General features: G+C 42.6%; 2 protein-coding genes across 2 annotated transcripts in view; both read right to left on the bottom strand.

The window, feature by feature from the left end:
• LOC311292518 (uncharacterized protein) overlaps positions 1–13,404 on the bottom strand; it is a 1,083,963-nt gene that overhangs the window by 622,367 nt on the left and 448,192 nt on the right. The gene's annotated exons all lie outside the window — the stretch shown is intronic.
• The window catches only part of LOC311292540 (ribonuclease inhibitor-like), a 148,027-nt gene that overhangs the window by 23,421 nt on the left and 111,202 nt on the right, over positions 1–13,404 (bottom strand). Inside the window, exons 5-10 of the mRNA XM_084412260.1 lie at positions 6,076–6,249; positions 5,217–5,387; positions 3,711–3,884; positions 3,377–3,550; positions 1,417–1,590; positions 1,119–1,289 (exon numbers count right to left, since the gene is read on the bottom strand). Coding sequence (XP_084268386.1) covers positions 1,119–1,289; positions 1,417–1,590; positions 3,377–3,550; positions 3,711–3,884; positions 5,217–5,387; positions 6,076–6,249 — 1,038 coding nt within the window. The remainder of the gene's footprint in view (positions 1–1,118; positions 1,290–1,416; positions 1,591–3,376; positions 3,551–3,710; positions 3,885–5,216; positions 5,388–6,075; positions 6,250–13,404) is intronic.

The following is a 13,404-nucleotide window of genomic DNA, read 5'->3' as shown; positions in this document are numbered from 1 at the left end:
TCATAAACAAAAATCTGAAAATACGTCAATAGTTGTTTTTTTTTTGCTCAGCATTTGGTGTGTAGTTCAAATTAAAATTTTGGTGTTAAATTTTGGATTTTAAAAATACAACAACCGTTCATTTTTCGTTTTTCGATTACTGGTTAAAAAAGGAAAAACGAATGGACGCAAAAGTACACGGACCTGATTCAATGGATTAATTGCATTTTGGAAAAAAAAATGTCATGGATTTATTTCATTTTGGGGGAAAAAAGAATCTGTTTTTATGATAAGTCTTTTGAAAGTTAAAATCTGAATTTTACATTTTTTATGTTATTATAACCTAATAATTCTATGTGAAAAATGGAAACAGAAAATAGTGGGTTTCATCTTGCCACTTTCTTGGTAAAGAAAACACATTTTTTACTCAAATTAATCAAAATGGATTTACTGCGTTTTGCAACCAAACTCTTCATTCAATGTTTTTGCTACAAAATTAAGTTTTATTATGCATAGACAGCACATGCTCTCTCTCCCATCTAAACGCACACATATGGACACACACTCGCACAGTGTTGTCAGCGCTGCTCTGAAGATTTTATCAGTAAAATAATTTAACAACTTAAAAGCTACAAGACATTTATCCTGGAGTGGATATACTTAGTCTCCCTATAGGAGAACCGCCTGCTGCCGAACACTGTTGAAGACACTTACCGAACAGTCACTTATCGAACACTTATCTCTCTCTCTCTCTCTCTCTGTCTATAGCAGCATTAATCAGCTAATAATTCAATGGCCCGTCGTCAATTATTCCTTACTTATTGCCGTATTCTCTGATAAAATTAGAGACTTGAGTGAAGCATGACAGCACCACCTGCGTCTTCATGTTGTAATTGTCACAGACGTATATTTTAACAGCGGACGGGCCACTTAAAATTAATCACCAGAATTTGTTGGCGGGCCTGATTAAAAGTTGTGGCGGGCCGTGTTTGGCCGGCGGGCCTTGTTATTGACACGTGCTCTACAGTAACTGAAATAGTTACTGACCCATGATGAAACTGTCTGTCTGGAAATATTATCATCAGCTAACATTACAACTAATAGTAAAGTAATATTATAAATAAATGAGCAATACTCACGTCAGTGTGTTGAGTTGACAGTGTTTATCCTGCAGTAGAGCTGCGATCTGATTCACTCGTGTGTCTCCTAGTTCATGTTTACTCAGATTCAGCTCTCTCTGGAGAAACGGGTTTTTACCCACCACTCTATTCACATACTGACAGGCTTCCTCTGCAGCAGGACTCAAAAACCTGCAGAAGAGGCAATTCAGTTCTCAACTAAATGTCCAGCTTATTGTATAACTAAAATAATATATTAGTTATGAATATTTAGCCTGCATATATAGCTAATTTAGTTAATTATTTGATCCCGTCTCACCTCAGAGTCTTCAGTTGAGAGTCTGGATCCTTTAGTAAATCATTGAGCTGCTTCACTCCTGATTGTCCAGGATCATTTCCTGTGAGATCCAGCTCTATCAGATGTGAAGGGTTTGATCTCAGAGCTGAAGCCAGAGCTTTATAACCTTCTTCTGTCACGCTGCAGTTAGAGAGTCTAGAACAGAGAGGAAAACATTCAGCTGATTAATCAGTTAAACCTGAACAATATAAATCTGAATGATCGCTCTTCCAGTCGCCTCTACAATAAGGAAACCGCTCTTTCTGGTGGTCTATGGCACATGTTGCCTTGGCTTTTGGCTTGCTTAGTTGGGGACATTTAATATTCAAAAATATTATTGATCTGTTTTACGTTGTCAAGCCTAATGGGAACAGTGTTTGTGCTCCTTTGTGCGGTTGTGTTTCTGTTTCCTTTATAGGCCACGTGACGTCCCGCCGACTGCTGATTGTGGGTGGGGGCAACTGCTTTAAAGACGCCTTGTTTGACATCCGCTCTCTCTCACTCTCACCGCAGACGGAGCGTGCTCCGAGGTGTCTCGTGTGATCGGCCCGTTATGTCTCTTTATGGAGTTTCTCGTGTCGACTTCATGATCGTGTTTCATAAGCACGTTCCCGGAGGGGAATGCACGTCTGTTAGATTCAGTTTATAACTTTATTTAGAGCTGGTGGTAATTGGTGATGGGTTTTCACATGTTATTTAGTTTAGGATTAGTTAGGGTAGCAGTCAGAGGACCCGGAAGACTCAGGGAGAATGTTGTCTTTTGTTTTCGAACGGGAGGTAGGCAAGTGTTATTTCTCCGGTTTATGTGTGCGCAGGGTTTTCTTTTTGTTTGTTTTGTTACTTTCTTTTACCACCATGCTCTGCTTATGACAAATTATTGATCATTTAAAACACTTTATAAATAAATAATTTATGCACCGTCACTGAATCTCTGTGGTCTTTATATGTTATGATGTTCCATTTTAATTTATTTGATGGGCTCGTAACAATCTGCCTTACTTAGGGCGGATGATGGCACAATTTTCTTCTAGAAACAAACTTTGTTGTATTATTTACATGTTATCACTGAGAAGTTGCTTTGATACAATGTGTATTGTAAAAAGTGCTATATAAATAAAGGTGACTTGACTTGACATTCAATGGTGTTTCACTGGTGTGTTGCATGGATAAGTGCAGTGATTCAAAAGCAGAGCCACCAATATGGTTAACACTGTAAGAGACCTGAGGCTCACAGTGGGAGTGTTTCCCCGCGGTCCTCCCGCTCCACTGGCCTGCTGCGTGCCGTCGAGCTGCCGGGTGATGGTGAGGGGTGTTTGCTATTTGACTCAACAATGGAGTTTAAAAAATACGGCCGATGGACAGATGATGAGGTTCAGGCTTTATTAAGCTTATATGAGGAGGACGAAATCCAGCGGGAACTGGAAAGTCACACACAGTCCTACGTCACCGGACTAATTTACCTAATCTTCATGGTACTTTAGACTGCGATGGAAACACAGACAGCAACAGGTCTGGGGCAAAAAAGATCCTGGGACAGATTGTTCTGGGTAATTTCAGTGGAAACGCAGCTTTAGATGATCATCTTATTGAAGAGCTACAGCAGCATTTAGTTTCCAATAGTCTGTTTTGAAACCCAGTCACACTAGTTCTGTGTGCTGGAAGACACTGTTTCTTCTCTTTGATTTTTAACTATTTATATGACATTTCTCTTCTTTATTCTCTGTTGAAAAGGCTAATTTCTGCATGTACACAATTGGTACATTGTATCAAATGCTGGAAATTAAACAATTACTAACTATATAAAAAACACATACTGTATAAATGAGCAATAGGGAAAACTCAGAAAGTGCACTGCTATAAACAATGAAACATAAGCCCTGCTGTCTTCAAATAAATAAACTTCAGTCACACTGTAATTGCTGTACAGTATAATTATACTAACTGTAGTTTCTCCAGCTTGAATTGTGGGTTCATCAGTAGATCACTGAGGTTTTTCACTCCAGAGTCTCCTAGTTTATTCCTGCTCAGGTCCAGCTCTCTCAGGTGTGACGGGTTTGATTTCAGAGCTGAAGTCACATCAGAACAACCTTCATCTGTCATATCACAGCATCTTAAACTACATTAGCAGAGAGAAGAAAATAAGACAGAAGAAAAGAAAACTCTTTATTCTGTAAAGTCACATCATCTTCATAAGCAAATACAATGTTAAAGTGTTTTAGTTTAAACTGTTGAAGTGATTTTAAGCATTTTGATTGTTGTATGTGAATGTGACTGACCTCAATCTCTCCAGTTTACAGTGTGAATCCTTCAGTACGGCACATAAGTGCTTCACTGCTGTGTTTCCTAGTTTATTCCCGCTCAGGTTCAGCTCTCTCAGGTGTGATGGGTTTGATCTCAGAGCTGAAGTCAGGATGAGACTCTGTTTCTCTGTAATATTGCATCTATTTAGACTGAAGACAGGAAGAGAAAATGACCCAGATCTATGATGATCAACTAACGTGTTTAGCTTCATCCAACAGACTTTTGCTGACAAATAAACAGGCATATCAAGGTAAAGGTAACATGAAGAAAGGTTGATTTATTATGTTAGTATACATATTCATTTCATATAATCTTTAAGGTTCTTTAATGTCAGTGTTACCCTTGGTTTGCTCACTGGGTCAAATGTGTTTATGATGGTTGTTTTCAGACACATTGTCTACTTGCTAAAACTTTACAGTAAGGTTTCATTTGTTAACATTAACTACATTAGTTAACATGAACCAGTGATGGACAATACTATACAGCATTTAATAACCTCAAGTTTAAACATTTACTAATACATTTTTAAATACAAAAGTTTTCTGTTAACATTAGCAAATCCCCTGTGAACTAACATGAACAAAGAATAATTGTATAAACTAACATGATCAGATTAAGGAATAAAAGTATTTCCTTAAGCAGAAGACAATCAAACAAGTTTTGTAAAAGGTAGTTCATCTGCTTTAGTGCTGCACTGTGAGGCAGTGTCAGTGTGTTTTATGGATGGCTCAGCTAAATAGGCCAATAAGAGACTATTAACTACTATTATTCCTTTTAATTATACTAATGTCTAATTAAAACGTCTACAAATGTATAAAACTATTCAGAGATCAGGTAAAACCCACAAACACTTGTTCAATCTCAGTGAATCTGCATGATTCATGAGTTCACAGAGATCATCGTCCCCCCAGTGGTGAACCATTGACATTTCCAAACGTTTCGAAACAGTTATGACGTAACGAAGCCTCTTTACTGAAATCACGTGACTTTGGTAGTTTGATACACACTCCGAACCACTGATTTGAAACAAAAGATTTGTAAAGGTTTCATAGCTTCATGAAGCGTGTTTCGAAAGCGCCCATCACTAGCGTTCAGTCAGCTTACCTTCAGTGGATCTTATTACAGGCAGATACTGATCACAGATTTTTAAAATGCACTTATTTAAATTTTTACAAGTTACAGTATATCTTGCACCAAAATTAGATATTTGTGAAATACAAAGATTAAATTGAAAGCAGTTATGAACAGTTCTGATCCTGATGTCAGAAAAAAACATTGTTCTGCTTCTACAGTAACTGAAATAATTATTGACCCATGATCAAACTGTCTGTCTCAATCAAATATTTAAAGCTTCATATCACTCTTTAATTGTGTGTTTTTAATTGGCTGTTTAATTTTATTACTTTAAATTGTGTACTCTGTGTGATGCTGAGTGAAAAACGGCTTAAAAGTAATATTATAAATAAATGAGCAATACTCACGTCAGTGTGTTGAGTTGACAGTGTTTATCCTGCAGTAGAGCAGCGATCTGATTCACTCGTGTGTCTCCGAGTTCATGTTCACTCAGATTCAGCTCTCTCTGGAGTAACGGGTTTATACCCACAACTCTATTCACATACTGAAAGGCTTCCTCTGCAGCAGGACTCACAAACCTGCAGAAGAGGCAATTCAGTTCTCAGCTAAATGTCTGTTGCATTAAAAAAAATTATTGATACAATAAAAAAACGTATTGTTTAAAAGACAAGCTTAAGTTAGTTATTTAGATGTACAATTTTTCTTTAAACATTTAAATACACAAATAAATATATATTTAAAAGAAACTAGAGCGACACTCAGTCGAAAAGCAAACTCATAAGAACAGAAACGTCTCACAGAGCAGAAGGGCAAAAGATCACTAGATCATGATCTTCAGTGTGAATACAGAGTGTGAAATTAAGATCTTTCTGGCTTTTAAGCAGGAGGAGTGAGAAACGTCAGCACAGAGAAAACTGGCTTGTGAAACTGCATGTTTGTGAACATCTGGAGACTCATAGACCTGCTGTAGAGAGATGCAGTGAATCTGGACTTGATGGAAAACTATTATTGTTAATTATCAAGGTATACTCCTGAATAGCAGGACATATACTGGCCCATAATGTCTATTTGACCTGTAGCTCGTATCACAACTAAACTGTTGACGATTATCATCATCATCATGACAAAACCTGCAGCATCTGATCTGATCTTGATCATTTTAATGCAACACATTGTCCAGCTTTTTGAAAAGCTAAAATAATATATTAGTTATGAATATTTAGCCTGCATGTAGCTAATTTAGTTAATTATTTGATCCTGTCTCACCTCAGTGTCTTCAGTTGACAGTCTGGATCCTGTAGTAAATCATTGAGCTGCTTCACTCCTGATTGTCCAGGATCATTTCCTGTGAGATCCAGCTCTATCAGGTGTGAAGGGTTTGATCTCAGAGCTGAAGCCAGAGCTTTATAACCTTCTTCTGTCACACTGCAGTTAGAGAGTCTAGAACAGAGAGGAAAACATTCAGCTGATTAATCAGTTAAACCAGAACAATATAAATCTGAATGATCGCTCTTCCAGTCGCCTCTACAATAAGAAAGCCCCTCTTTCTGGTGGTCTACGGCACATTCAGTGGTGTTTCGCTGGCGTATTGCATGGATAAGTGCAGCGATCCCCCCCGGGCGCTTCAGCATAAAGAGCAGTTTCCCTAAAAGAGCAAAACTGATGTTGAGCGTCTTTTTAAAGATGTTTTTCTGTCCGTGTGTTTCTGGATGCGGTTGTTCCCTGTCCTCATCTGATGGCCACGATCTCACATGTCTGGGTGTGCTGAGATAGTGTTTGTGGATGGTTCATGTCCTCACTGTGAGAACAGGACCATGTTGACCCTGCGGTCGTGACTGTCCTTCCTCGTGAAGGCTAGAGTCTCTCTGCTGTTACCCAGCACTGCCTCTGCACAAAGCAGAGCCGCCAATATGGTTAACACTGAAGGAGACATGAGGCTCACAGTGGGAGTGTTTCCCCGCGGTCCTCCCGCTCTACTGGCCTGTCGTGTGTCGTCGAGCTGCCGGGTGATGGTGCGGGGTGTTTGCTTTTCGAATCAACAATGGAGCTTAAAAAATACGACAGATGGACCGACGATGAGGTTCAGGCTTTATTAAGCTTATATGAGGAGGACGAAATCCAGCGGGAACTGGAAAGTCACACACAGTCCTACGTCACTGGACTAATTTGCCTAATCTTCATGGTACTTTAGACTGCGATGGAAACACAGACAGCAACAGGTCTGGGGGAAAAACAACCAATCCAAAAGTCACATCAGAACAACCTTCATCTGTTAAATCACAGGAGCTTAAACTACATTAGCAGAGAGAGAGAAGAAAATAAGACAGAAGAAAAGAAAACTCTTTATTCTGTAAAGTCACATCATCTTCATAAGCAAATAAAACAGATAGAGGAAGAGAGATCATCATCTTTATTTCACCAGATCACAAAATACTAAGTTTGCACAAATACAATGTTAAAGTGTTTTAGTTCAAACTGTTGAAGTGATTTTAAGCATTTTGATTCTTGTATGTGAATGTGACTGACCTCAATCTCTCCAGTTTACAGTGTGAATCCTTCAGTACGTCACATAAGTGCTTCACTCCTGAGTTTGCTAGTTTATTCCCGCTCAGGTCCAGCTCTCTCAGGTGTGACGGGTTTGATTTCAGAGCTGAAGTCAGGATGAGACTCTGTTTCTCTGTAATACTGCATCTATTCAGACTGAAGACAGAAAGAGAAAATTACTCAGATCTATGATGATCAACTAACGTGTTTAGCTTCATCCAGCAGACTTTTGCTGACAAATAAACATATCAAGGTAAAGGTAACCTGGAGAAAGACTACACATTGTTCATTCAAATATACTACAAACATTGTAACAAGAAAAAGGTTGAAAGCGTTGATCTATTATGTTAGTATATACATTAATTTCTTTTAATCTTTAAGGTTCTTTCATGTCAGTGTTTCCGTTGGTTTGCTCACTGGGTCAAATGTGTTTATGTCGGTTGTTTTCAGACACATTGTCTACTTGCTAAAACTTTACAGTAAGGTTTCATTTGTTAACATTAAGTCAAGTCAAGTATATTTGTATAGCGCTCTTCACAATACAGATTGTATCAAAGCAGCTTCACAGTATTAAATTAAAATAATACAACAAGGTTTGTTTCTAGTGGAATTTATTGATTGATAAAATCAAATTAAATTTCCCCAAAATATCCCCAACTGAATAAGCCAAAGGCAACAGTGGCAAGGAACCGAAAAACTCCATCAAGTGACCTAATGGTGTCCTAAAACTCCATCAGGTGACCCAATGGAGAAAAAAAAAAAAACCTTGGGAGAACCCAGGCTCAGTCGGGGGCCAGTTCTCCTCTGGCATTTATGAACTAGAGGCCGGATTGTAGTTTGAACTGTAAGATTAAAAATATTATATGAATGCCTGGCTGAAGAGATGCGTTAATTAATTTAGTTTTAAACTGGGAGAGCGAGTCTGAGCAACGAACAGTATCAGGAAGACTATTCCAGAGTTTTGGGGCTAAATGTGAAAATGCTCTCCCTCCTTTGGTGGTTCTGGATATCCTAGGTATGACCAAAAGCCTTGAATTTAGTGATCTTAAAGAGCGCGATGGATTATAGGGCGATAGAAGATCAGTTAAATAGACTGGAGCTAAGCCGTTTAGGGCTTTATAAGTCAGTAGCAATACCTTGTAATTAATACGGAACTTTATAGGTAACCAATGCAGTGATGATAAAATCGGTGTTATATGATCATATTTTCTTGATCTAGTAAGAACTCTAGCGGCGGCATTTTGGACTAACTGTTGCTTGTTTTAACATTAGCTACATTAGTTAACATGAACCAATGATGGACAATACTATACAGCATTTAATAACCTCAAGTTTAAACATTTACTAATATATTTTTAAATACAATAGTTTTCTGTTAACATTAGTAAATCCTCTGTGAACTAACATGAACAAAGAATAATTGTATAAACTAACATGAACAAAGAATAATTGTATAAACTAACATGATCAGATTAAGGAATAAAAGTATTTCCTTAAGCAGAAGACAATCAAACAAGTTTTGTAAAAGGCAGTTCATCTGCTTTAGTGCTGCACCGTGAGGCAGTGTCAGTGTATTTTATGGATGGCTCAGGTAAACAGGCCAATAAGAGACTATTAACTACTATTACTCCTTTTAATTATACTAATGTCTAATTAAAACGTCTACAAATGTATAAAACTGATCAGCGATCAGGTAAAACCCACAAACACTTGTTCAATCTCAGTGAATCTGCATGATTAATGGATTCACAGAGATCATCGCCCCCCAGTGGGGAACCATTGACATTTCCAAACTTTTCGAAACAGTTATGACGTAACGAAGCCTCGTTTACTGAAATCACGTGACTTTGGCAGTTTGATACACACTCCGAACCACTGATTCAAAACAAAAGATTTGTAAAGGTTTCATAGCTTCATGAAGTGTGTTTCGAAAGCGCCCATCACTAGCGTTCAGTCAACTTACCTTCAGTGGATCTTATTACAAGCAGATACTTTTCACAGACTTTTAAAATGCACTTATTTAAATTTTTACAACTTACAGTATATGCTGCACCACAATTAGATATTTGTGAAATACAAAGCTTAAATTGAAAGCATTTATGAACAGTTCTGATCCTGATGTCAGAAAAAAAAAACATTGTTCTGCCTCTACAGTAGGGGTGTCAAATTCAAACTCAGTAAGGGCCATGCTGAGGGTTGTGAATAAAATCAGGGGCCAGACATAAATTTAGAGGATTTTCCATCAATTGAAATATAAGTGTATTAGTAACTCTATAAAAAACAATAAAAAAAAAAACACATTAATTTAGTTTCAAAATGCCTTCTTAGATTACATTCTTTGAAAACGTACTTGGTTACTAACGTAACCTCTGTTCTCTCTAGAGAGGGAACGAGTATTGCGTAAGCTAGCTTACGCTGCGGGAAAGTCTCCTTTCTCGAGATACTAAAGCCAAAAATTATCCTTAATTTTTTAAATCTTGTCAACGCAGTGCGGCAGCCTGCAGACCTAGGGCAGGCGAATCACGTGCCCATTGGCTGCTCTGCGGCAACTGCAGCAGCCTATGGCTGAGCCTTGCGCGTGACGTCACGTCCAATGAGCGCGCTTGGCGCGCTTAATGCGTCACAGCCCGTCATTAGGGGTGTGGCTTAGCGTATATAAGCAAGGTACAGAGGCTGCTTCGCTGGTTTCTGTCGCATGAAGCGAATGAGCTCGTGGCGAGAGCACGGCGGGTTACGCAATACTCGTTCCCTCTCTAGAGAGAACAGAGGTTACGTTAGTAACCGAGTACGTTCTCTTACGAGAGGTTCTCTCGTATTGCGTAAGCTAGCTTACGCTGCGGGAACACCCTTGTCAACGCCGTGCGCGCGCCCAGCATCCTGAATGAATCCCATGGAGAGCCCAGGGAACGCGAAGCGGAGCTGGGCGGCCAAGATACCACAGTACACAAGCACATATTATGGGGCAGGGAGCGGCACAGCCGGTCCAACTGACACTTCCCACATAGTGCAGCTCAACCAGTAGAGCTAAATCAACAACATAGCCCGCGCACAGACAGTGGGCTGGCTTACGCGAGACTTAGACTGATAACACTTTGGCCTGCAAGGCGGGAACTTCCAGGTTGTAAAACCTAACAAATGTGGAGGGGGAGGCCCAGCCTGCCGCTGCACAAATGTCATGAATGGGAATCCCGCTGGACCACGCCCACGATGAGGCCATGCCTCTGGTGGAGTGCGCTCGAATGCCCAAAGGGCACTGCAGGTTTTTAGATGCGTAAGCAGCTGCGATAGCGTCAACTATCCATCTGGATAGGGTGTGTTTCGAGGCGGCGAGACCCTTGGTGCGCCCACCAAACGAAACAAAGAGCTGCTCTGAACGCCTGAAGGCGGCGGAGCGCGAAATATAGCTTCTCGGCGCCCTAACTGGGCAGAGGAGATTACTATCTGTCTCGCAGCCAGCATTCGGCAGGGCTGAAAGGGAAATGACCTGCGCTCTGAAGGGAGTGCCCAAAATTTTGGGGACGTACCCATGCCTCGGTCTGAGAATAACTTTGGAGTCATTGGGTCCGAACTCGAGGCACGCAGCGTTAGTGGATAACGCGTGAAGGTCTCCCACACGTTTTACTGAAGACAGTGCTATCAGAAAAACGGTTTTGAGCGTGAGGTATTTCATATCCACAGTTTCTAAGGGTTCAAAGGGATGTGCTTTCAGTGCATCGAAGACCAGTGAAAGATCCCACATAGGAACCGAAGGGGGTCGCGGGGGGTTCATCCTTCTCGCTCCTCTAAGGAAGCGGATGACGAACTCGTTCCTTCCTAATGCGCGGCCCGGCTCTGAGATAGAGAGCGCTGAAATGGCCGCAACATAGACTTTGAGCGTGGAGGGGGACCTGCCCGCGTCCAGTAGCTCTTGAAGGAAGCACAATACTTGCGAAACCCCACATGTCTGTGGATCGAGCCCTCTGGCAGTGCACCATTTGTTAAACACCGACCATTTGGACGTGTAGAGCCGCCTCGTGGAGGGGGCTCTAGATTGTATGATCGTGTTCATCACCCCTTCTGGTAGATCAGCATGTAATTGTTGAGGCTCCACGCATGCAGAGACCAGCGCTCTGGGTGGGGATGCCAAATCGAGCCGCGGGCTTGAGAGAGAAGGTCTCTCCGCACCGGAATCGGCCAAGGGGCTGAGTCTGCCAATTGTATGAGTTCCGGGAACCAAGCTTGGTTCTCCCAGAACGGGGCTATGAGGAGCACTGTGTGGCGCGCTTTCCTGACTCTCTCGATGACCTGAGGCAGCAGAGAGACCGGGGGAAAAGCATATAGCGGGCCGCTGGGCCATGTCTGGGCCAGCGCGTCCTCGCTCTTTGAAAAGAATACTGGGCAGTGTGCGTTGACTTTTGACGCAAAGAGGTCGACTTTCGCTCTGCCAAAGCGGCGCCACAGCGACTGGACTGTTTGGGGGTGTAGAGACCACTCCCCAGGGGGAACGTTGTCCCTGGACAGTCTGTCGGGGCCCTCGTTCAGATGGCCAGGCACATGCGATGCTCTCAGAGAGCGCAGAGAGTGCTGAGCCCATACGAGGAGGCGTTCCGTCAGGGCGCAGAGCTTCTTTGATCTGACACCGCCCTGGTGGTTCACATAGGCCACTACTGATGTGTTGTCCGTGCGGACTAGAACATGGTGACCATGGAGGAATGGGAGGAAGTGCATGAGCGCTTTCTCGACCACGAGCATCTCTAGACAGTTTATGTGTAGGAGATTCTCCTGGTCTGACCAGCGGCCATAGACCGGTCTGCCTTCGAAGAGCGCTCCCCAACCTAGGTTGGACGCGTCTGTTGAGACAACTTTCCGGTGTGAAATCACTCCCATAGTCACTCCAGTGTGATACCATTCGGCTGCTAGCCAGGGCTGCAGGGCTGAGACACAGACCTGAGTCACTCTGATTAGCGAGCCGCCGGTCGCCCAGGCTCGATGGGATACGTGCGCTCTCAGCCAGCGTTGAAGCAGGCGCATGCGCAGTAAACCCAGCTGAAGCACTGCTGCAGCTGAGGCCATATGCCCCAGGATGCGCTGAAATGCTTTCAGGGGAACCCGATTGCCTTCTTTGAAAGATGCAGCGAGGCGCTGGATGCGGCGCACGCGCTGCTCCGACAATCTGGCTGTCATCGCCACCGAGTCCAGTTCTATTCCGAGAAAGGAAATTGACTGACGGGGCGAGAGCGAGCTCTTGGTCCAATTGACCGCTAGACCCAGGCTTTCCAGATGGCTGAGAAGCGCTGTTCTGTGAGACACAAGTTCTGTCTCTGACTGCGCTATAACGAGCCAGTCGTCCAGATAGTTCAGAATTCGCATTCCCTGACTCCTCAGGGGAGCGAGAGCCGTGTCCATGCATTTCGTGAATGTACGGGGTGCTAAAGACAGGCCGAACGGCAGGACTGTGTATTGATAAGCTCGACCGTCGAAGGCGAATCTCAAGAATGGCCTGTGATGGGGGGTTATCTGGATCTGGAAATACGCGTCTTTCAGATCGAGAGAGATAAACCAGTCTCCTGGGCGGATCTGCGCAAGGATCTGTCTGGTTGTAATCATCTTGAACGGCCGTCTCATGAGAGCCTTGTTCAGATGTCTCAGATCTAAAATAGGTCTTAATGCTCCGTCCTTCTTGGGAACGAGGAAGTAACGGCTGTAAAAAAGCCTGACTCGCTCAAGGAAGGATGAACCTGTTCTATGGCCCCTTTTCGCAGCAGCTTCGCTACTTCTGCTTGAAGCAGATGCGCTGTTTCCAAACTCACTTTCGTTTCCGTCTGCGCTAGAAAGCGCGGAGGGCGACGAGCAAATTGGAGCGAATAGCCGTGTCTTATGGTGTTGAGCACCCATTCTGACGCGCCCTGAATAGCCTCCCATGCTTTTGCATGCATGGCTAGGGGTCGAATGGTCTCTGGGTTCAGATCGCCGCGTTGCGCGGGATGGGGAACCTGTATCAGAGAGGATGGGGCGGCGCGCGCGCCGCCGATGCTCGGAAACGAGGGCAGAAGAACAGAGCTGGCCGACTGT

The sequence above is a fragment of the Rutilus rutilus genome, assembly GCF_951802725.1.
Source record: "Rutilus rutilus genome assembly, chromosome: 6".
NCBI lineage: Eukaryota > Metazoa > Chordata > Actinopteri > Cypriniformes > Leuciscidae > Rutilus > Rutilus rutilus.
This window is presented reverse-complemented; position numbering and strand designations above follow the sequence as displayed.